The following is a 24,605-nucleotide window of genomic DNA, read 5'->3' as shown; positions in this document are numbered from 1 at the left end:
TACTTCTGCTCCTATATCTTATGGTGTTATACCACAGGGTCTTATCTTTTTTAAGCTGTTTCATGAGCAGTGACTTGTCAAAGACTTTCTGAAAATCAAAGCAAGCAACATCCACTGATACTCCTTTTGTCTGTCCTGCTTATAATTTCCTCAAAGAATTCTATCAGATCCGTCAGGTAAGATTTCCTTTTAAGGGCACCATGCTGACTTTGATCTATTTTATCATTTGTCTCCATGTACCTTGAAACCTCATCCTTAGTAATGGATTCCAACATATTGCCAACCACTGAAGTCAGGCTGACTGACCTATCATTTCCTGTCTTTTGCCTCCCTCTCTTCTTAAAGAGTGGAGCGACATTGGCTATTTTCCAACCCTCCTGAATGACTCCAGAACATAGTGATGCTTAAAAGCTCACTACTAATGCCTCCACAGCCTCTTCAGATACCTCTTTCAGAACGCTGGCATGACCTTGTGACTTATCTACCCTCACAGCTTTCGGCTTCCGAAGTGCCTTCTGGTTACTAATAGCGACTACACTCACTTCTGCCCCTGGCACTCCTCTCAATCTCCGACATGTGCTAGTGTCATCCACAGTGAAAATTAAGTCCAAAGCAGTCCGAAATCAAGTCCCAGTCTGGCCAATAGCTGTGGCAGAGCTCACATACTCTAACAGGTTACAAAACAAAGTCGGACAGCATTACCGACAGTAGCACTTCCCTTCCCAGTGAGCTGAACAAAAAGGAACAGGTATGTCACCACACACTGACAGTCTCCAGTGCACCTATGCCTACAGTCACCTTATGGACAAAGATCAGTCTTCCAGAACTGGGAAAAGCATTAGGGCTAAATGGTGTCCCTGGAGATGTTCCTAGATCCGATATAAATCAATTGGTACAGGTATTTGCAGAAATATCTAGCCTTTCCCTGCTTCCGGCTATGATTCCCTCCTATTTAAAGAAGACCACTATCAGCAGAGCAGCAAAGAAAAAAAGATAACATGCCTTAACAACTAAAGTCTAGAGGCTGTGACACCCTGACATCATGAAGTGCTTTGAGAGGCTGGTCATGGTACCTAAACCCAATGCGATGTACTGACCACTGAAACAGGTCAATGGCGGTACCATCTCCCTGGCCCTATATCCATTCCTGGAGCATCTGGACAGTAAAAAACACCTATTTGGACTACTTTTATTAACTACAGTTCTGCATTTAATATTATTATTCCAAACAAACTAATCACCAAACTCCAGGGTTCTGGGAGTCAATGCCTCCATCAGAATTGCATCTTGATTTCCTGACCAACAAACCTCTAACAGCAAAACCTCCACCATGATTATTCCAAACACTGGTGCTCCACAAGGCTGGCAGTCCCCACACTCTATTCCCTTGACTGTATGGCCAAGTTTTACAAGTTTCATCTACAAGTTTACAGATGATACTACCATAGTTGGCCTCACCTCTAATAAAAATGAATCAGAATAAAGAAAGAAGATAGAGAGCTTATTGACATGCTGTCATGACAGCAACCTTTCCCTCAATGTCAAAAAAAGAGCTGGTCATTCATTTTAAAAAGAGGGGCAGTGCACATCTTCCTGTCTACATCAACAGTGGTGAGGTTGAGAAGGTTGAGAGCTTCAAGTTCCTAGGTGTGAACATCACCTGTCCCGATCCAGCCACAAAGATACCAAGGCCAAGAAAGCTTACCAACGCATCTACTTCCACAAGAAGCTAAAGAAATCTAGTAGAGACACATCAACCCTCACCATTTTTAATCAGTGCACCACAGAAATCAATACTGTCTGGATACATAACAACTTGGCCTGGTAACTACTCTGCAAGTGACCACAAGAAACTACAGAGTTGTGGACATACGTAGCTCAGTGCATCACAGGGACCAGCCTCCTCTCTATGGACTCTGCCTATACTTCTCACTGCCTCAGTAAAGCAGCCAACATAATCAAAGTCTACACCCATCTCAAACATTCTCTCTTCCTCCCTCCAATCAGGAAGAAGATACAAAAGCCTAAAGGTACTACCACCAGGTTCAAGGGCAACTTCTAGCCCAATGTTATCAGATTCCTGGATAGATTGTTTGCACCATAAGATCAGAATCAGAATCAGGTTTAGGACCATCCGCATATGTCGTGAAATTTGTTAACTTTGCAGCAGCAGTACAATGCAATACAAGATAAATATAGAAAAATTTCAGTTACAGCAAATATATATATAAACAGTTAAAATAAAATAGTACAGAAACAAAAATAATAATAAGTGAGTTATTGTTCATGGGTTCAATGTCCATTTAGAAATCAGATGGCAGAGAGGAAGAAGCTATTCCTGAATTAACGAGTGTGTGCCTTCAGGCTTTTGTACCTCTTTCCTGATGGTAACAATGAGAAGAGGGCATGTCCTAGGTGATGGGGTCCTTAATAATGGACACCGTCCCTCTGAGGTACCGCTCCTTGAGGATGTCTTCTGTACTATACAGGCTAGTACCCATCTTGGAGCTGACTAATTTTACAAATCTGTAGCAGCATACTTCGATCTTATGCAGTAGCTCCCACCCCCATCCCCATACCAAAGGGTGATGCAGCCAGTCAAAATGCTCTCCATGGTACCTCAGTAGAAATTTGCAAGTGTCTTACATGACACACCAAATCTTCTCAAACTCCGAATGAAATACAGTCACTGTCTTGCCTTCCTTATAGCTGCATCAATATGTTGGGATGAGGTTAGGTCCTCCGAGGTATTAACACCCAGGAACTTGAAATTACTCACTCTCTCCACTTCTGATCCCTCTATGTGGACTGATGTGTGTTCCCTCATCTTACCCTTTCTGGTCCACAATCAGCTCTTTCGTCTTTCTGACATTGAAAGCAAAGTTATTGCTGCGACAACACTCAACTAGGCGGTATATCTCACTCCTATGCACCCTCTTGTCACTATCTGAGAATCTGCCAACAATGGTTGTATCATCAGCAAATTTTTAGATGGCATTTGAGCTGTGCTTAGCCACAGTTATGGAGTAGAAAGAGTAGAGCAGTGGGCTCAGCACACATCCCTGAGGTTCCCCAGTGTTGACTGTCAGCAAGGTGGAGATGTTATTACCAATCTGCACAGATTGTGGTCTTCTGGTTAGAAAGTTGAGGATCCAGTTGCAGAGGGAGGTACAGAGGCCCAGGTTCTGTAGCTTACGATCAGGACTATAGAAATGGTGGTGTTAAATGCTGAACTGTAGTCATTAAATAGCATCCTGACATAGGTATTTGTATTGTCCGGGTGATCCAAGGCTGCATGGAGAGTCAGTGAGATCGCATTCGCTGATGGACTCCTGACCTCATAATGATCTTGCACTTTATCATTTACCTTAACTGCATTCTTTCAGTAGCTTTTACACTTTTTTCTGCATTGTTTTACCTTCACCCCTTCACCAAGCTTAATGCACTGTGTAATGATTTGATCTGTATGAACTGTATGCAGACAAGCTTTTCACTGTATCTTAGTACACATTTGATAATAATAAACCAAAACCAAATAATCTAATAATCACTAATTTTTTGACATATCTTTTTGAATTAAGCGTTCTAACTGTCAGGCAGAGAATAGACATATTAAGAGAAATGCAAAGACAGAAATTAGTAATCTGTATTTTCCCCATTTCATTTGAACTTTTTTTAGAAAATGCCTTTTATGAAAGGAAACAGATTCTCTGTTGATAGTTACAGAATTTAAATATTCATTTCACAGGAACAAGTTAGAATGAGGGAGAAAAGAGAATAAGGTATGACTTTTAGTTAATGAGGATCTTACCTCCCTCAAGGTCATAGCGAAACAACCCAAGTACCCATTGAGTAAGAATGCAAGGAGTAAAGAGGTAATGACCATTATCGTCTACTGTGAACTTTGTCCGAACCTGTATAGAACAGTAAACAGTTTATTAATATAATAAAAATGAAAGCAATTTTAATGCAGCAACCAATTGTTTGAAGTGGCTTTGTCAATATGCTATCTGTGTTAATAGTTCTAAATAGTCACCCTATACATTTACCAGTGGCCAAAATGATGTGCAACTGCAAAGTACCAAATTATTTTCTCAATTTTCTTTGAAAAATTACACAGAATAGGAACATAACATGAATAACATTATTAAGAACATTTAAGGGAACAAACTAATTGCCACAGTTTCTCTTCTGTGTTCTTTTCAGAATGTCTTAACATCCTTTACACCCAATTTAGTATTTTTGAGAAGATTTGCAGCACCATCCAAGTGAAAGGAACCCCTCTTTGGTGGTTTACTTAAATATGGTTGACAAACTCTGGCAGCATAATACATCAGTTATAAAATACAGTGCTGTTATTTGAGGTTACTCTAACATCAGCTCCCAAAATGCAGCAAGAGCATTTGCATGGGAATAGCACCATCTGCTGGTCTTTCTCATGCCATACACTGGCCTCACTTGGCTAACTTCTGATTTGTTGATCCTATTGTAGATCCTATTGATGAATCTATTCTAAACTTTTATGCCAATATTTTTAAATTGTATAACAAAGGGAGAGGAAAATTTACTAATGCATTTTGTTTTGCCACCCATAAAACTAACAGCTTTCATGCTTTTGCAATCAGTGATAAACATTGATCTAAATTTTCCAACTCAACAAATAAACATCTGTATAAATAATGGTCACAAATTCGTCATCTTCAATTGCACCAATAATTTTCACACGTTGGTCTAAATCATAGGCACCACATAGCAACAGGCAAAGGTATTTGGAAGCTCATCTGATTTACATTTTTGATCTTTCCATGCCCAGGAAAATCTCTAGCTTGGGAACAACAGTTGATTAAAAAATGTGTTTGCTGGTTGGACTTTTATTTTTGTACATGGACTCTACCACCTTAACTACGAACCCAGTTCTGATGAATGGTTACCTGCCCTAAACGTTAGCTCTTCACCATTGCTGTCTAATATACAACAAATCTCTAGCAGTTTTTGTCTTTTATTTACTATCCTTTGCTAGATACCCAAAAATCGTAATGAGCATTGCTTTGGCACAAACAAGAAGAAATCATACATCATGCATTATTTGCTTACAATGGATCATTATTGGGCAAGCTATACCATTGTACAAAAATAATGATGCTAGCAGATTAATATTGGAAGAGAAGTGCACCATGGCCTGGTAAAAGATGTCATCACTGCTCTCTCATTATCCTCATCACCAACCTCTTTCTCTGCAACACTCAAATTATCTCTCAAAAGTCACTAATGAAAATTAAAATTTAATTTAGTATTAAGTGTATCAGAAGTAACACGTTTCACAAACCTGTTCATAAACTTGTACTAGTGAACTGGCCAGCTGATGTATTCGGGTAAGACTCCCCCATATAGGATGATTTTTCAGATTCTTATGTAGCACAGGCTGCAAATATGCACTGTATATTGCCTGCAGTTGCTCTCTATCAGGATAACTAAAATTAAATTAAGAACAAACATTTCTCAACAAGAGGAATGGGGACTTTACCACCATGTTGCATATTCTATATAATACTTCACCATTTCACCAACCACCCCTCTCCCACACAACAGGCACACTACAGGCAGTGAGTTACACACGTACGTGGGCACCACCAGTCACATCTGTAATTTTCGTTTTTTGAGGCTTCGTGGTATCCAGTCCCTCTTCAAACAAATGGGATCAAAAATAAAAATTACCAAATTTCAACGTAGTCACTCTAAAGTACTATAAAAATTAAACTTCCCTTGGTCCTGCTAGTGAAATGAATGTGAATGAGCTACTGATAAAAAGAGGCTCTCAGCTGCAACTTCATAGTTACATACCTCTTTGTCACATTTCCAGTGTAGAGCCTCGACTTTTGCTTAATTATAATTATTTTAAAAGGCTCCACTGCATCATAAGGGAACTACTTTTGTTTTTTTTTCTTCTAACCATAGAAAGACTTGAAGGAGCATAGCCTCTCATAATACATAGAGTGTGTTTGGGCAGCCTACCCAGCACATAGCATTTATGATCCATAGTACTGATACACCATAACTTAACTCACAAACAGTATTCTATATAACTTTCACCAGGAAGAATAGTACTTACTTTATTGTACAGATCCTGACAATAGATGTAAATCTTGTTGTTAGGGCATGTCGTCCCATAGCTCCACCAACTGACATTGAAGCCACAATCTGAATATGTTCTAATCCAACCCATTCCAAATTCTCATCATAAAATCCACGATAAGTCAATACCTTTTGAAATTTTAGTTCAATAAATAAAGGAAATACAAGTTTATAAACTAATTAGAAGGCCACCAAGCTGTTGTTAGAGATTGAATAAATGATACTGTATAAGAACTTAAGTATAAATTTTGGATTTTCTATCTTTTAAGACCCCCATGGCCCTTGTACTTCCAAATAAAACTTGCCGTTAGGATACAGGGAATGTCCTACCGTCCCTCAAATAACATATTTCCAAGAATGCCTTCAGAAGAAGCAAAGTATGGAGCTTAATTTTAGTTTACAAACCAGAGGTCAAATCATTAACTAAGTACAATCTGGCCACAATTCTGTAGCTCAGAACAATTGATTACATTCCAGAAGACCTATTTACTATTTATGATATTGAAATCGCAGATTATGAGTTTAATCCTCATATAGTTCAGTCTTTTTTTTTCCTACTCGGGCTGTCTCTCAGGGTTGAAGATGATTCATAGTCTATTGGGTATGGAAGCAATTTAAAGAGAGAGAACAAATGAGAAAAAAATGACAATAACAATAATACAGCTTCAAAAATAAAATCCTCCAAGTTAGGATGACCATCTATTGCCCAGTAGGATTTCATATACATCAGGTCAATTATACTGTTAACCATGTTAAATGATTCCAAAACATTTAAGTACTATGCTGTAAAGCTGCATAAAACTAAGCATAAAAACAGCTAAAGTAAAAATGACAAATACACATAATAAACAGAATAATGATCTAACCTGTTGCAGTAAAGCAATAACACTGCTGGTTCCCCACTTGTCTGGTTTGGGTAGATTAATATCTTTCAAGTATAATACTAAATGTTCGCAATCCCTGGGCCTGTATACACGGCCAGTGTTGGAACTTATAACCATGCACGTCTGGCTCAACTTTTGCAGAATATGTCGAGGTGAGGTCTGTGCACTACAGTGAACTGTTGCAATCTGTGTGGATCTGAGCTGAGAGAAAGCATAACGAAGAAGCATCCTGAAAATAAAAATGAACCATTAAAACAATTCTCTTCATCTCATTATTGGGGACTAACCAGTAATCACAGACACAACTTATAATTTTGTGTTTAATAACAGAACTTTGCAAAAAGAAACAAAAGATTTAGGAACAGGTCTAGCAACAAAAGATTTAGGAACAGAACAATGTCCCATTTTCCAAGTGGAGCAATTATTATTCAGCCAATTTGCTTTTCAAACAAATATGCAGTACTGTGCAAAGGTCTTAGGCACATATGTATACAGTAGCTAGGGTGCCTAAGACATTTGCACAGTATTGTATTTGTTAATGTGGAGCGGAGAACAAGTTTGTAAATCTGGTGGGAGCAAGCAGTGTTGGGAATGGCAAGGGTGGAACGCCATGGAAGGAGTGTGGGGCAGGTGGCAGGGAAGGAGAGCCAGGGGCGGGCGGGGGGGTAGTGCGGGTGCAGACGCACCCAGCCCTGAAACACCGGTCAAGGTCATTTGATTCCAATCAATTGGTTTATTGATCACTACTGAATGTCTCCCTGGTGCTCCCGCTCCCTCCACTCTCCCTTCCCCTTTTCCCAACCAGTGCAGAATGGAGACCCATATCAGAATCAGGTTTATCGTCATTTATATATGTCATGAAATTTGTTTTTTTACAGCAGTAGCAGTACAGTGCAAAACATAAAGCTACTAGAGTACTGTGCAAAAGTCTTAGGAACACATATATAGCTATGGTGCCCAAGACTTTTGCACTATACTGTATAACTTACTTTTTTAAATGTTGCATCAAACAGTGGCCAAAAATGCCAACTGTCACCAGCTTAGAATTTTCATAAGATTTCATGAACTGGATATAAAGTAATAAGATAGATAATAAAAGTCCCTTTGATTTATACATAGAGAAGTAATAGAATTGTATAAAGCACTTATTTGATCACATCTGGTGTACCTTGAGCAGTTCTGGGCACCACACTCTGAAAAATGTATTGTTTTTAAAAGAGAGTACAATGTAGATTGATCATATCAACACCAGAATTCAAATGGCTTAATTGCATTAATAAGAAATTGAGAAGGTTAGGAAATAATTTGAAGAGTTCTCAAAATATTGAAGGGAACAGAAAAGCTAGAATGACAGATAAGGTAAGATGTTCTTGACATTCAGAATCATTTAAAAACAAACAAAAATAAATTAAATAATCTTTAAACATTTGATATAAAAATGATTTCTTTTCCAATAAGCCACTTGGCAGATGTTATTCTATTCATTGCACAGAGACACTGAATCAATGCATTCCCCTTCTGGTAAGATCTACAATACAACAAAGCATATGTTTACTTTTTACAAATGGTGTGAACCCCTGAAGCTCAATCTCCTCATTGAGGAAGAAAGTTTGCATCAAACATCAGCATAGGCAGATACAAAGATGAGAAATGTCCCTTCTCCATTATGACCCAATTCACAATATAAGCATATTATCTTCAAAACAATCAATAAATCAAGATGCAGTTAAAATGCACCCCATTACTAAATCTTACCCTTTTCCACATCCTTCAGGTCCTACTAGTATAAATGGATGATTGCTCTTAGAATTTAACCAAGGCTTAAAATAGTCTAAACCCCTTTGCATGTCAGGAGTTCGGATGACAGGAAGGTTTTGAGGGTTACTGAAATCATCAGCTGTCAGATTTTCTGGTTTCTCCATTTGATATGCCATAAGACGCCCGCTCTGATGATCATAATATGTGTCCAGAGGTTGACGGGGATCAGGTGGTGATTCTCTTGCCCAGTTTAAAACCTAAGTAAAAATGTTTTTTTTCACCAATTATAATATATAAAACATCATTCCAACACAATTTGTTTAAGATTAGAGAGTTGATGAATTATTGACAATATATTAGTTGATATATTATATTATATATATAGTAGTTGATAAAAATAAAATTTGATGTGTTTTTATAACTTTAAACATTATTCCTTCTTCCTGCCACTTCATAGTTTATATGTCAAGAGAACAACAATGTTGCTGAAACTGTTGAATAAGAAATGGAGAGAAAATAAGAATGGAGAGACTATAATGACCATGAAGCCTTGCGCGGGCACCAGTGCACATGCGTATACATGCCGACTTTTTTCTACAAATCGTTTTTGGCGATTCTGTTCGGGGGGGTATTAATCACGAACGCAATATAGCTGATAAGTGGCTAATACACTTAATTTCATATCTAAAAGGGTTTATCTGACGAATTTAATATTAAACACACAGTGCATATTTTCCTCGCATGAATATAGCAATAAGTCAATTATCAGGGGAGCTTGAAGTAAGTGTTGAACGAACTTCCAGTAGAAGTGGTAGAGGCAGGTTCGATATTATCATTTCAAGAAAAATTGGATAGGTATATGGACAGGAAAGGAATGCAGGGTTATGGGCTGAGTGCAGGTCGGTGGGACTAGGTGAGAGTAGCGATCAGCACGGACTAGAAGGGCAGAGATCGCCTGTTTCTGTGCTGTAATTGTTATATGGTTATATGGCTATATAAGTCAATAGCATCATAACATTCTAAGTAACGTTTGGATATTAAACACACAGCACATATTTTCCCCGTATGAACATATAAAATCATTGCAATGCACCAATATCGCTGAATCAGTGGGAGCCCAGGGCTTGTTTTCCTGCAACAAGACAGTCCTATCGAGGGGTGACGGGAGACAGCGATACTCGAAGGAGGTTCCTTATGTCCAGTCTATTCTGCAATTTAGTTTTCGTTGCATTCATTGCAGAGATATGTTGGAAATGGAAGCAACATTTTCAGTGCTTTCGTGGCTATCTCAGGATATTGAGCCTTGACTTTGATCCAGAATGCCGGCAGAGATGGTATGTCAAACATGCTTTTCAGCCCGCCATCATTTGCAAGCTCGAGGGGTTGATCTCCTTCCCGCGCTGACATGGATGACGCGTGCGTAATGACCTCGCGTGTGTTCAAGCTCAACAGTGCGTTACAGGGAATGAGGAATTGTGCAGCTGACTCATATCGCCAAATCATATCGTTTCCTCGCGGCCCAGTAGCACATGCTTTGCGGTCCAGTACCGGTCCACAGCCCGGTGGTTGGGGACCGCTGCATTAAACTGTCTCCTAAACCTACTGACCTATTCCTCCCACTAATTTTCATAATCTTAAATGAAAGTTGGCTCTATTCTCAAATTCTCATGGTGATTTCTGAATATAATTTGTAGACAATTAAAAAAACTTCATATAAAATACCATTTGTACAATCTTTCAACTTGTACAAGTTGAACCATTGATACAACTTACAATCTTTCTTTTTTCCCATCCTTTTAATTCCTATAACTGTGTATAGGAACATTTATACATGTGGCAACATTCTCAAAATCTGGTTACCATAAGAGAAAACAAACTGATAACAATGAGGATGTAGGCATAAATTATTTGAGGATACTAAACTAAGTAACAGAATTTACCCAATATATGCGCTGGACTTACTTCATAAATTACCAAAACATGTGGTCTTCATGAAATTTTAATTTTAAAATCATGAGCAGTTATGTGTTTTAATTTTTAGATCTGCAATACAACATTCACATACCTCTTTAGAAAATTCTTGTCGAGATTTCATGTTAAGATTGCCACCAAGACCTCTAATTAAACTTATTATGAATTGTCCACATTCCATACATCCATGAAGATGAGAAAGACCATTCAAAACTGTTCCAACCAGACTTGTTTCTACTACAAAGTCATTCTGAAAAAGAAGTATCAATTTTACAATCATTTTAATAATTATTCTTCATTTATAAGCATTCTGCATTTATAGTCAATGCACTGACCAGTTTTATTAATAACAAATTGATATTTGAAAATTTTGCAGAAAATTTTACATTTTGTTTAACTTTTATAGTTCATTAAGTCTGGTATTATTTAAGACCATAAGGCATAGGAGAAAAATTGGGCCATTCAGCCCATCGAGTTTACTTGACCATGTAATCATGATTGATTTAGTATCCCTTTCAACCCCATTCTCCTGCCTTCTCCCCATAAATATGAGTAAAATATTTACACTCAGTGGCCACTTTATCGGGGCACCTGCATGTTAATGCCAATACCTAATCAGCCACTCATGTGGCAGCAACTCAGTGCATAAAAGCATGCAGACATAGTTAGGAGGTATAATTGTCTTTCAGGTCAAACATTTGATAGGGCAAAAACATGATCAAAGTGACTTTGACCATGGAATGATTGTTGGTGCCAGAGGGGGTGCTTTGACTATCTCAGAAATTGTTGATCTCTTGGGATTTTCACACACAACAGCCTCTACAGTTTATAGAAAATGGTGCAAAAAAGAAGAAACATCCCGTGAGTGGCAGTTCTGTAGATGAAAATGCCTCGTTAATGAGAGCAGTTGGAGGAGAATGGCCAAACTGGTACACGATGACAGGAAGGTGACAGTAACTCAAATAACCACGCATTGCAGAAGAGCATCTCTGAATGCACATGTTGAACCTCGAAGTGGGTGGGCTACAGGAGCAGAAGACCTCAAACATACACTCAGTAGCCACTTTATTAGGTACATGAGGTAACTAACAAAGTGTCCACTGGGTGTATATTCTGCTAGTGCTTGACAGATAATTGTTCAATTTTTGTAAAGGAGCTATTGGCTCAGTGAATTAAAGTGTATTGAAGATTGTAGGTAATAAGATGGAAAGCTAACAGAAGTTATTTGAACAGATTTGTTGCCCACAACTACTTCTCACCATCATAGTTAATTCTGGACACAATAACTGAGTTGAAAACTACATCAACTGCTTAAAGTACCAAACTTAAAAAGGAATCACTTTTCAAAATGAACTTGGAGTCACCATTTTTATTCTGACAAACAATTATTAAGGATGTAAATACCACCTAATGCAATGCTTATTGATTATTTTTGAACTCCAGGAATCAGCAGGACACCCTCATGATCATTTTTAGCTCTAGCATTGCAGTGTTAGTAAGAATTAGCAACACTAGAAATAACCTGTAGGCACTCCATGCTATGTGAACCTCACACGTCTGATATTACACTAAAGATCAAAGTTATACTGCATACTTAGATGTTGTTCAGTATATTAATAAATATGAAGTGTTATTGTTGCTGTTACGTACCCCGTAACTGGGTTGCCAAACCAGCAGAAATGGACCACTAGTTGGAGTCTGGTTTACTAGAAACTAATAAAGTTTTATTAAAGAAATAAGTAACACAGTACTCTAATCATAAGGATATAAATGCAACAGGTTAGCAAAGATAAAACAGACATGTACACAGAACTAGGGTAATAGGAATCAACCAAGCTCTATCGCAGTCTAGGGGTAAAGTGATCAGTCTCAAGTAACGCAGAGTTCAGTTCAGCTGAGTACAGTTCGCAGTAATCGCTGTTGTGCCGTTGGGGGCGGGGGGGGAGAGGGAGAGGGAGAGGGAGAGGGAGAGAGAGATAGATAGATAGAGATAGATGCAAATTTGATTCAGGCAGACCTTTGATGTTCACAGGTGGTTTCGGGCGGACCCTTTTATGTCGTCTATCACACTGTGGTCACCGACTGTGACCCCTCCGTTCCAAAAACGACCGTTCTTCCGCGGTGAACCCGGCACCCAGGCAAGGGCGGACACACACACCAGGTTCCCACCGATCGTACCTTTGCACCCTGTGTGTCTATGGTCGGTTCCCGCAAACCGGACCTCCAAACTCCCACCAACTTGTCAGGGCACACCGCTCTTCCAGGGTCTTGTTATCTCGTAATCTCGTGGTGTCTGTCGTGCCTTAGCGAACCTGTTCTTTTTATCCCCCTGCTGGGGTATCGCCTGTCCATCAAACTTCAAACAGTTCAGGTTCAAAGCAACCGGTCTGTCAATATTCTGAATTGTGTTTCTTTTCCATTATCTCTCTCCTCTCTCATTAACATTTTGAACGTTTCTCCATTTGTCTCCCCTCTCTCATTAGCATCAATTGTCTGATAACTTGGTTTGTCGTCACATTGTTCAGAGGATACTAATACTTCTTCACTTAAATAGCATTTAAGTGGTATAATCCAATGGTGTAAAAGTGTGGAGCTGATCATCACTCACTCAAGATTCCAAGCTGGTGGCCCATGGGCTCTTTTACTTCTAAGATGATCCTGGACACAGTCTACTGCCTGAATCCCAGCATATTGAAGTCCAGCACTGCTACTATAGGGCAAACTACTCTCAATGCAACTGGCCTGATGCACTAATAGATCGTACTTGACAGCCAGTGAAGCCCCATCTTCAGTCTCATTATCAAAGCTGTCACTGTCTCTATATGTTTCCAATGTTTTTGCATCCACATACAAGATCTCTCTGCATCTATCATAAAAGTAAGTGTTGGAAACAAATACTTACAAAGAATTTTTTAAATCTTAACTGACAAAAAAAATTCTACTTGACTTTTCTCATGATACCCAATTTCTACAGTCATTTTAACAGGATTTTAACAGACTGTGTAAGCTTACATGTACTTGTGCAGATATAATCTTACACAGGCTGAGTGAACAGATTTCTTAGCCTAACAGCCAGGGATTCTATGAGGAGTTCATGCATGTGAGGTGATAGTTGTGCCTTAGCCTACATTATAGGCTTTCGCTGGAAAAAGTAGAAGATTTGTTCTTATATTTCTTCTATTTAACATCATTATCATCTAAAAATACTTATCCATATTGTGCAAAAGAATTTAGGATTTGCAAAGATCACTCACTTGCTTCAAAACCCAGTTCAAGCTCTTCTCAAAGTAGTCGCCAATCCAGTTTTCAAGATTGTTCCTGCATTCATCTGCCTGGTTTCGCAGCCAAGACTTCACCAAAGAATTTACATCTATATCTTCATCACTAAGATTTGGAAACAAGCAGGCATTTTGCAGCATAGTAAAATAAATAAGTTACTGCTTTTTATTTTGCTACAACATTTGCACGTTTGTTCTAAATTCTGTTGAAATCTAGCAAATAAGTCAAAACATTTTAGTCAAGTATATGATAAACATGGAAATTTCTTTTAGTAATGAGTAAAGATGAGTGCAATGGAGCGCTGTCGCAGGAAGCAGCATCCATCAAGGACACCCACCACCCAAGCCATGCTCTCTTCTCTCTGCTACCATCAGGAACACACAGGAGCATCAGGAACTGCTATTACACCCCAACCATCATGCTCTTGGATCAGGGGGTATAACCAGAGGGTCGGAAGGAAATGGCACCAGAGAACAACACAACCAAAGATAAACGACATCCTTCAGACAGTTCACAAAACTACTTCTTTTACTTCTCTTCTTTCAAATATAATTCTGCTACTACTGGAACCTAGGATTTACATTTTGATGGTGTGTTTTGGGCTGATTGAGCAATCTGGCACTTTGCTGTCTCTGAGGGAGTTCAGTGAGGTTTTGAGAGGAGTGTGCGTTTAGAAGTTTTTTGTATGACGCATGACTCTGGGGTTGTACACCTAATGGGTTCTTTTTTTTCCTTACTTTTCTGCTTAGTAGGTTTTTTTTGTTATCACAAAAAAAAATTTTTTCAATCTTTAAGATAATGTCTTTTTTGAGACACTGTGAGTGTTGTTACTTCAATGTACTCGTTTTTTTTTGTATAACAATAAAAAGATTTGAAAAGAAAGAGAGGAGTGTGCGGCCTGGAGATGGAGCGCAAGCCCGTAATCAAGTCAATTTCTCTCCGATCTCGCCGATTAAAGCATCAAGATTGAAATCAGTGAAGACGAGAGTGGAAGGTGAATGAGTGTCCTGTGCCATCTGCCTGTGTTTAACCATTCTCCCTCTCTCCCCTTCACCCCTTCACTCACTGCTGCCGGAGGAAGGTGCCTGCATGTGACATATATATATATATATATATATATATACATCTCTATCTCTCTCACCCCCTCCCTCCCTCTCCCTCTCTCTCTCTCTCAAAGCTGCCAGAAGATGGTCCTGGAGACTTGGGTCTTGGTTAAGGTTTAATCGACGCAGTTTGTGGAGTGGACTCTGTAGTTCATGTTATGATGTGTTTGTGGTTTCTGCTTACTCCTTCTTTTATTGCTATTTTGTACAATTTTGATTGGTGCGGACTGACTCTGTAACCTGCAGTCAACGAACAAAACAGCGCAAAACTGAACTGAACGAAACTAAACATTCCTGGATTGCTTCACTGACATAGTGGTTTGATGTTTTATATTCTGTGTTTCTCACTTATTTCTTTGCCGTTTGCGCGATTTGGTCTTTTTTTGTGTGTTGGGTGTTCGATGTTTTCTTTGAACAGGTTCCATGGTGTTTCTTTGTTTCGTGGCTGTCTGTGGGAAGAGGAATCTCAGGGTTGTATAACTGCATAGATACTTTAATAATAAGTGTACTTTGAATCCTTGAACTGCACTCGCCCCATCACTAAACCGTTCCCACAACATTTCAAAGACTTCTCATCTCACATTGTTGATATATACTGCTTATTTATTATTTTCCCTTTTGTATTTGCAGTTTGTTGCTTTTTGCACATTGGTTGTTTGTCTTGTCGGGTGCAGACTTTCACTGAACGTACTTTGTATCTTGCATTTACTGTGTACAACCGCAAGAAAACAAATCTCAGGGTTGAGTATGGTAACGTCTATGTACTTTGATAATAGATTTACTTTTAACGTTGAATGAAAAGCCTTTTTAACAGACAAGTATGAGGAATGGGAATGGTTCAGTAAGACACTTTTTCTTTGTCATAGTCTCAGTTTGCTTGTTGCTTGTTCGTTTATTTAGCGACATTGACAATGTATTTCATTTTACTTTAATGAATTTATTCAAGGCCCTGCTATACAAAAGCTTCCTAACTCTGTTGTTTCCCAAATCCCAGTAACAACAGACAAAATATGCTTTATATAATATTCCATAATCGCATGAACTAAAACCAGTGGCAATTATCAGTACTATGTTTGGGAAGGAGTAAACCTTACCACCAGCAACAAAAGCCACCACATGCTTCCTTTAGAACGGTTACAAAATATAGTTACAAGGCTGTTTCAAACAAAATGACAGCAAATATTTCTACAAAAGCTAAACGCTTGATTGTGTCCAGATGAAGGGTCTCAGTCCGAAATATCAACTGTTTATTCATTTCCATAGATACTGACCTGCTGAATTCCTCCAGCATTTTGTCTATGTTGCTCTGGATTTCCAGCATCTGCAGAATCTCTTGTATTTACCTCTTGCATTCGGCAGTTTATTCTTTTCAGTTTGACTAACTGATTAAATATGGGGCCTGATTGGTACCTTAACAGAAGCATTACTAAGTGAAATGTGAATAGCAGATTGATTTTGGAGAAAACAGGTTTGTGCCAAGAGAAGAGATTATGCAAAGACTGAGTGTAGATGAATGAGAGGTGATCACATGGAAACATACAACATTCTTCAGCTGTCTGATAGAGTAGATGCAGGATTCACATTCCCCTGGATGAGGTAGTCTAGAACCAAACATTAGTCTCAAAATAAGAATATTTGCCATTTAAGACAAAAATGTAAAGAAATTTCTTCAACAACACTGGAGCGGATCTTTTCAATTCTCTACTCATGTAGGCTGCAAAGGCTCAGTTGTTGAGTATATTCATGCCAGAGATTCATGGATTTATAGATATTAAGGGAATCAAGGGATACAAGGTTAGTGCAGAAAAAGTGTAACTACGCTAGTCATGATACTAAACGTCAGAACAGACAGAAGGGAGCAAATGGTTTATTCCTGTTTCTGCCTCTAATGTTCATGTGTTCTTACCTCCGTTCATGGAGTATTTAGAACATTATACATTCTTGGGGTTAATCATATGGTAAGCAAATTTCCAAACTCTATTTTCAACTGTGTTGCCTTACATTTTTGGATGATGAGGAGAAACCTGCAATGCCTAATGTAAATGAAAGTTGACGTCACATGTTAATATTATAGTCTTATGTACCTATCGGCAACACAATTACACAATGTGTAAGTTGATTTTGAGGAAGACAGGTTGGTGCCAAGTAAAGAGACTATGCAAAGACTAAGTGTAGTTGAATGAGACGCGATCACATGGAAACGTACGACATTCTTAAGCTGCCTGATAGGGTAAATGCAGAATTCATGTTCCCCTGATTGGGGTTACCTACAACTAAACTTTATAGACTCAAAATAAGAATATCTGCTATGTGCCAGAAACTTATCAGCATAAAATTCACTCTAGGTTTCATATTTTTAATATCAATTCAGTCTAGGAAACCTCTTCTTTAAGATATAGTCACATGCATGTACCTTACCCCAATTCATCATATAAAGCAAATAATGTAATTTTTATTTTAGAGTTGCTTAATACTTTAGTAGTCCAATTTTACACTACAGGTTAATCTAATGCTGATTTACTTTCACAATGTGCTTGTGAGCATTCACATTGCAATCAACATCACTTAATTATCACCTTATTGTTGTTAATGGAACCTTGTTATATAGTAGCAGAGTTTTCGATGTTACAAAAGTGACCACACCTTAAAATTACTTTATTAGCATCTATGCACAATAATGTTTGTGAAAAATATTACACTAGTTTTTAAGCTAATATATTTACTACATGGAATGTTAAAGAAATCTTGCAGCTAATTTTGCCTGCCCACTGGAGAAATCATTTGAAACTATTTATATTCCACGTAAAAGACAGTAAATGAAACAGTTGGATCCAGTAATGACTGCTAATTGTACTCACTTCAGGAAAATCATGCCCATTCTGGATATTGTAGCAGGAGAAGCACAGCTAAGATCATGAGTTTCAAACACAAAATTAACATTTGGCCCAAATTGAATTCTTTCTCCATTTGGCATGGTGAGTAGTCGATTATCATCCAGCACAGAGTTTAGGGACTCAATCCACTCAGGATCAATGTCTCCATCACAGATAATCCAAGAGTGAACTTCTAAAGAGAAGCATAGTACAATCTTTAGTGTTGTTCACAAGAGAACTGGAGGCAATTCTACATGGTGAGAAAGCAAATATGGTTAGGAATACTGCTAAGAGATTACCGAAAAATCAAAGCTGAAAATTAAATGCTCCTGGGGATAACTTACTTAGCAAAAACAGAGAAGGGAAAAGGGAAAATAACAAAGATGCACTATTAAAGCTCATTTAATGGCAGTAGCAAACTGTTACAAAAGCTGTAGGGCTTACAGATAGACGAACACAAAATATAATAAAAATAATAATACCTCATCTTCTAACAATGCACGGTTCAGCCTTCATAACTCAAAATGTGTGACATCTTATATAGTTTCCAGGATTCATATTCATAAGTAAGGAGACCAGTTGGACCGTCACGGTTACGTCAACTATGAGAGCAATCACACCAATCCACTCCCCACCCCGCCACTTATTTCCCAGTAATCTATTCTCTCATGATTTTCCTGACACTCGATTACACCAGCACAAGTAGTGTACATTCTGTTCATTATCTGCTGAGTCATATGACGTGGGTAATCATGGTCTTTCCAGTTCTGTGCTTGAACTTGGCAAATTTTTCTGCAGAAGTGGTTTGCCATTGCCTTCTTCTGGGCAGTGTGTTTACAAGACGGGTGACCCAGCCATTATCGATACCCTTCAGAGACTGTCTGCCATCAGTAGTCGCATAATCAGGACTTGTGATATCTACCAGCTGCTCCTACGACCATCCACCACCTGATTCCATGGCTTCACATGACCTTGATCGGGGTTTATGCAGATACTACACCTTGCCCAAGGGTGACCTGCAAGCTATTGGAGGGAAGGAGCACCTTACACTTCCTTTGGTAGAGATGAATCTCCACCCCACAACCAAAGAAGTTAATAGGTTCTTAATTAGTAAGGGCATCAAAGTTACAGAGAGAAGGCAGGAGAATCAGATTGAGAGGGATAATAAATCAACCATGATGGAATGGTGAGCAGGCTCAAATGGCAGAACGGCCTAATTTTGCTCACATAGCCTAAACCAATATAGCCTGCTTGTATACATTACAATTTCATATTCTATAACAGGGAAAGGGTACTTCATATTCAGTATTTTCATTAGTTATGATCAATAAATGAATGGGGCAGTTAGAGAATGAGAATATAGAGAAAAGAGGGAAAATCAAATAAAACAGCTGATGCTGGAAAGCGAAAAGAAAGAAGATGCTGGAAGTACTCAGCAGGTCTGGTTGCATCTGTGAGAAGAAAACAGTCAATGTTTCAGGTTAGACTCTTTGTTTTACAATGCTTCTACAACTTCAGGAAACTTGATTACTCAGTCCATATTAATTATTCATCTGTAATATTAACCCAGCTTGTTTTATTCATACTGGTCTACAAGACTTGTCATGGTATCATTTAGATGCCCTGACCTGGGCCCAGCACGTAATGCAAATTACAAAAATATTACAGCAGCATCCCTACTTGTGAAGATTCAGCATGACATCTGAAACTTTGACAAACATCTGTAAATGTTTGGTGAGCAGTATATTGACCTGTTGCATCACATCTTGGTATGGAATCACCAATGCCCCTGAATGTGAAATGTTAAAAATCCACTATGCATAGCCCAGTCCATCAGACATGATCTCTTCTCACCGCTGCCGTCAGAAAGAAGGTACAGGAGCCTCAGGACTCATACCACCACGTTCAGAAACATTTATTACCACTCAACTATCAGATTCTTGAAAAGCAGGAATAACTTCACCTACTCCATCACTGAACTGTTCCCATGCCTATGGACTCACTTGCAAGGACTCTTCATCTCATGTCCTCAACACTTATTGCTTATTTATTTATTATTATTATTGTTTTTTTTCTTTTGTATTTGCACAATTTATTGTTTTACAACATTGAATCAGTGGATTTAATTTTGATTTTTTGACACTGATCAACAGAAAAAGACTTTTATGTCAAAGTGAAAACAGATCTCTACAAAGTGATCTAAATTAATTACAAACATAAAACAAAAAATAATTGATTGCATAATTATTCACCCCCTTCAAGTTAGTATTTGGTAGATGTACATTTGGCAGCAATTACAGTCTTGAGTCTGTGGGGGTAAGTCCCTTAACAGCTTTGCACACCTGGACTCTGCATTTTTTTCCTCAATCTTCTTTACAAAACTGCTCAAGCTCGGTCAGATTGCATAGGGATTGTAAGTGAACAGCCCTTTTCAAGTCCAGCTACAAATTCTCAATTGGATTGAGGTCTGGACTCTGACTTGGCCACTCCAGGACATTAACCTTGTTGTTTTTCAGCCATTCCTGTGTAGTTTTGGCTTTATGCTTGGGGTTGTTGTCTTGCTGGAAAATGAATCTTCTCCCAAGTCACAGTTCTCTTGCAGACTGCGTCAGGTTTACCTCCAGGATTTTCACAGTAGGGATGGTGTGTTTTTGATGATGTGCGGTGTTTGGCTTACGCCAAACATAACATTTAATCTGATGGCTAAAAAATTCAATTTTGGATCATCAGACCATAGAACCTTCTTCCAGCTGACTTCAGAGTCTCCCACATGCCTTCAGGCAAACTCTAGCCAAGATTTCACGTAATCTTTTCTCAACAGTGGCTTTCTCTTTGCCACTCTCCAATAAAGCTGCGACTGGTGAAGCACCTGAGCAACAGTTGTTGTATGTGCTGTCTCCCATCTCAGCTACTGTAGCTTGTAATTCCTCCAGAGCTGTCATAGGTCTATTGGGGACCTCCCTCATTGACCCCTTCTTGCACGGTCACTCAGTTTTTGAGGACAACCTGCTCTAGGTAGATTTACAGCTGTGCCATATTATTTCCATTTCTTGATGACTGACTTAACTGTACTCCAAGGGATAGTCAGTGGAAATTTTCTTGTAACCATCTCCTGACTTGTGCTTTTCAATAACCTTTTCTTGGAGTTGCTTGGAGAGTTCTTTTATCCAATCTGCGCCTTGTAAGGCATGAAAATGCCCGACACAGGCCTCTCATGGTTTGAGTCAACATTCCCTCCTCCCTTTGTCTTCATGCTGTAGTTTTTGCCAGGATGCTGACTCACCAGCAGTTGGACCTTCCAGATACAGGTGTATTTTTACTGCAATCAATTGAAACACCTTGACTGCATGCAGGTCTTCAAAAACAGATCTTTATTTAACTAATTATGTGCCTTCTGGAACCAATTGGCTGAACCGGTGATGATCTGCTGTGTCATATTAAAGGTCTTTTTCTGTTGATCAGTATCAAGAAAGCCAAATTATTTCCACTGCAATTCAATGTTGTAAAACAATAAAACATGAAAACTTCCAAGGTGGGTGAATACTTTTTATAGGTAGTGAGAGCAAGAGCAACAGAGAATAAACGTACTTTGATCTTGTTTTCCCGTTCTGCATTTCACAATTCACACATTCTTTATGAATTCCTTATGAATTCAAGTGGACAATTTCTAACCTGAACTTATAAAAATCAATATTCCACTTAACAAATATTAATTAAAGACAACACAAGTTAGAATAAGTACTTATTTTTAAATTGCAAACTGATTTCAATATATGCCTTCAAGTAAGACCCTGGAAAATGCAATATAACATCTATCCATTTTGATCAGTGAACATAATCCTTTCAACTTTTTGCAAAACTTTGACTATTTATTCTGCAGTTCATTAGCACTTACCCTGTGACTCACGAACAACCTGACGGGCACTATTCGTCAGCACACCATCAGTCCATTCTCGAGTATCTATGTCAATGTGTCCCAGAAGCTGATGGCGTGGCATGGCTTTAGGATTTATTGTGTACTGCTTCACCACCTTGTTTATTTTGCCAAGAGCTGCCTGCAGCATTCGCCACAGAATTGATTTTCCTGCACCGCTTGGCCCCACAATAACTACTCCCATTCTCTGGCGTAGCTGTTCAAAAAGTTCCAAAGCTTTTTTTATCTACAAAGTAGCAGATGTACAAATATTAGCAAAGAATATAAAATTAAATTGACACCTACATACAAAAGATTGGTAATGGCTACATAAATTTGAAAAGAGACAAAACGCATCATTGTTTCTTTTGAGAATACTCTGGTACTTTCAAATAAATAAAATATAGTTTTCTCTAATTTAGAGATTGCCTGATACAACAGGAAAATTGATCTCTCAATTTCAAAGCCAAGCTTAATTGACAACATTACAGCAACTTAAATTTGGAATAAAAAGATTTCTGCACCCAGCATGAGAAACACTAAGAGGAGTATATAACTCGTACATCAGTAACAAAGATATAATGCAAAATTAACATCAACAATAACATTACATATTGATTTATGTAGCACGAATATTAAAATCATTCTTTTAAAATATAAATACATAATACCAGTTTTTAAACAATAATTGTTCAATTTAATATACAGTATTTGTCAACACCATATTAAATTTGTAGCTTTCTGAGAATTTCACAATGTACAGTAATTGTCTAATTAAAGATCATGCTAACAATTAAGTGAACCATTTACTAAGTGGAATATATTCATGATTAATATGTGGAAGATTTTACTGAAAATCTCTTGAATGGTTGATTTATCAGGAATCTCTATAATGCAAAAAATACTTTTGTGACTTGATTCTTGTTGCATATCTGACTGTATATTGATCTGATTTTGTATCTGACTGCCCATACATGTATACAAAACAATTATGCATATAATCTTAGTGTTTAGGCAATATCCTCCCACATTTCCCCTCTTTATTGTTGATACATTGTGATGGAGATGGAACATAAAGATTTTTACTCCCTTGGATGTAAGAAATAAAATAAATAAATATAAATACAAAGGCAAATACAAATTTTAAAAATTATTCAAGTTATTCTACAACTTTCCATCTGACAATTAATGCTGTTTAATAAGATTGAAAAATATGAAAAGTATTACAAATAAAATTTCAGCCTTTAGATTTGTTTATATACTCACCTGGTTGGGTACAATTTCAAGGTATGCTTCCTCAAATGCTTCATGTAGAGCTGCAGTCAGCTCAACATATTCAACATCTTTAAAGTTAACACCAGGGAAAATATCTCTCACTAAAGCATCAAACCGTGTACAATCAGCAAATGTTAATTTTGACATGGTATTAAGACGGAGAGCCTGCACTACAATATGACTCTCATCAACTGTAAAACAAAGAAATAAGGAAATAATATTCACATTTTCCAATATGCATCTTAACTCCTGAGCTGATTTGTAAGCTCCCAGCACAAAATACATGAAGCAACAAAGCATTAACATCTACTTTTTAAATTTTCTTTGCATTCCCATAAGGAAGCTAATTCCAATAGAAAGTACTGAAAAATATGTAATATCATTTAATATATCAAAGAGAATTATGCATTTAATGTAAATACGCACTGGTGGTGCAGTTTGTATTCAGTTTCAAGTGAATATATATATCTAGTTTATAGAATATCATACTATGTAAACTAAAACACTTCCAATCAAACTCATTTACATTTAATGATACGTATTAAACAAACATGTTATATATTGCATCATTTACTGTTTTGTTCCATATTTTAGCATCACACCTTATATTCCTTCTAATTTAGTTACTGAAATAGTTTAAATCATTTGTTTCTTTGAGCACAGCATATACATTAAAGCAGAGCTGACTGATAATGACAAATGTTACATTTCTACAGACGTTACAAGTGTATTATTAAAAATCACTGTAAGCCTTACTTTCTCTTCTGCTTTTTTTTAGCTGCTGAAGCAGACTTCCACAACCCTTCAGGACAGTCTTCAATGCTCTCAGACCCCAGTCATAGTGTTGCTGTGGCATAAGGAGCTCTCTGAAACACCACCATAAACATACCTTAAATAAAAACCTAATTAGATAAAGTAGTTTATACCTTGGGTCTTTTAAAAAAGATATATCCTGCAAGTATGCCACATGGTCTAGTGCCCTCCTTATTAGAGATATTGGTGATATCAAGGACTAAAGGGCTGAACGCAAGCTCTTGAGGCTATATCACAAATCCTTCACACACTCTCACTATTTGCAAATCAGCAGTATTTTCCATCAAATTGTAATGTTATAAACAGATGGTTTAACAAAATAAAAAGTCAGTAACAATTACATAACACAGTACTTAATACTATTTATAACTCCTCCTTTAATTTAGGAAAGCAGAAACCAATACAATATTTTATTAAATGACAGCCTGCACCAGTCTGTTCTAATAATTTTTTATGACACTCTTCCCTTTCCTCATTGATGTTTTCACATTTTTCCTGACTTTCTCCACAAATGGCAAATGTTCGCCTGCAATACTGCAATATAACTTGCTAGGCATCCACAAATCACACAATTAATCATTTGCATCAGAAGCATATTCATTGT

General features: G+C 37.8%; 1 protein-coding gene across 5 annotated transcripts in view; it reads right to left on the bottom strand.

The window, feature by feature from the left end:
- Positions 1–24,605, bottom strand: part of dync2h1 (dynein cytoplasmic 2 heavy chain 1) — a 493,185-nt gene that overhangs the window by 319,934 nt on the left and 148,646 nt on the right. For all 5 annotated transcript variants that reach the window (XM_063054085.1, XM_063054084.1, XM_063054086.1 and 2 more), the window contains 11 exons: positions 23,945–24,054; positions 23,180–23,379; positions 21,896–22,160; positions 17,986–18,193; positions 14,000–14,129; positions 10,840–10,995; positions 8,772–9,031; positions 6,999–7,245; positions 6,110–6,261; positions 5,327–5,471; positions 3,812–3,914 (listed from right to left, as the gene is read on the bottom strand). In XM_063054085.1, coding sequence (XP_062910155.1) covers positions 3,812–3,914; positions 5,327–5,471; positions 6,110–6,261; positions 6,999–7,245; positions 8,772–9,031; positions 10,840–10,995; positions 14,000–14,129; positions 17,986–18,193; positions 21,896–22,160; positions 23,180–23,379; positions 23,945–24,054 — 1,976 coding nt within the window. The remainder of the gene's footprint in view (positions 1–3,811; positions 3,915–5,326; positions 5,472–6,109; positions 6,262–6,998; positions 7,246–8,771; positions 9,032–10,839; positions 10,996–13,999; positions 14,130–17,985; positions 18,194–21,895; positions 22,161–23,179; positions 23,380–23,944; positions 24,055–24,605) is intronic.

This window comes from Mobula hypostoma, chromosome 7 (genome assembly GCF_963921235.1).
Source record: "Mobula hypostoma chromosome 7, sMobHyp1.1, whole genome shotgun sequence".
In the NCBI taxonomy this organism is placed as follows: Eukaryota; Metazoa; Chordata; class Chondrichthyes; order Myliobatiformes; family Myliobatidae; genus Mobula; species Mobula hypostoma.
Note: the sequence above shows the minus strand (reverse complement) of the source record. Positions and strands in the feature narration are given on the sequence as shown.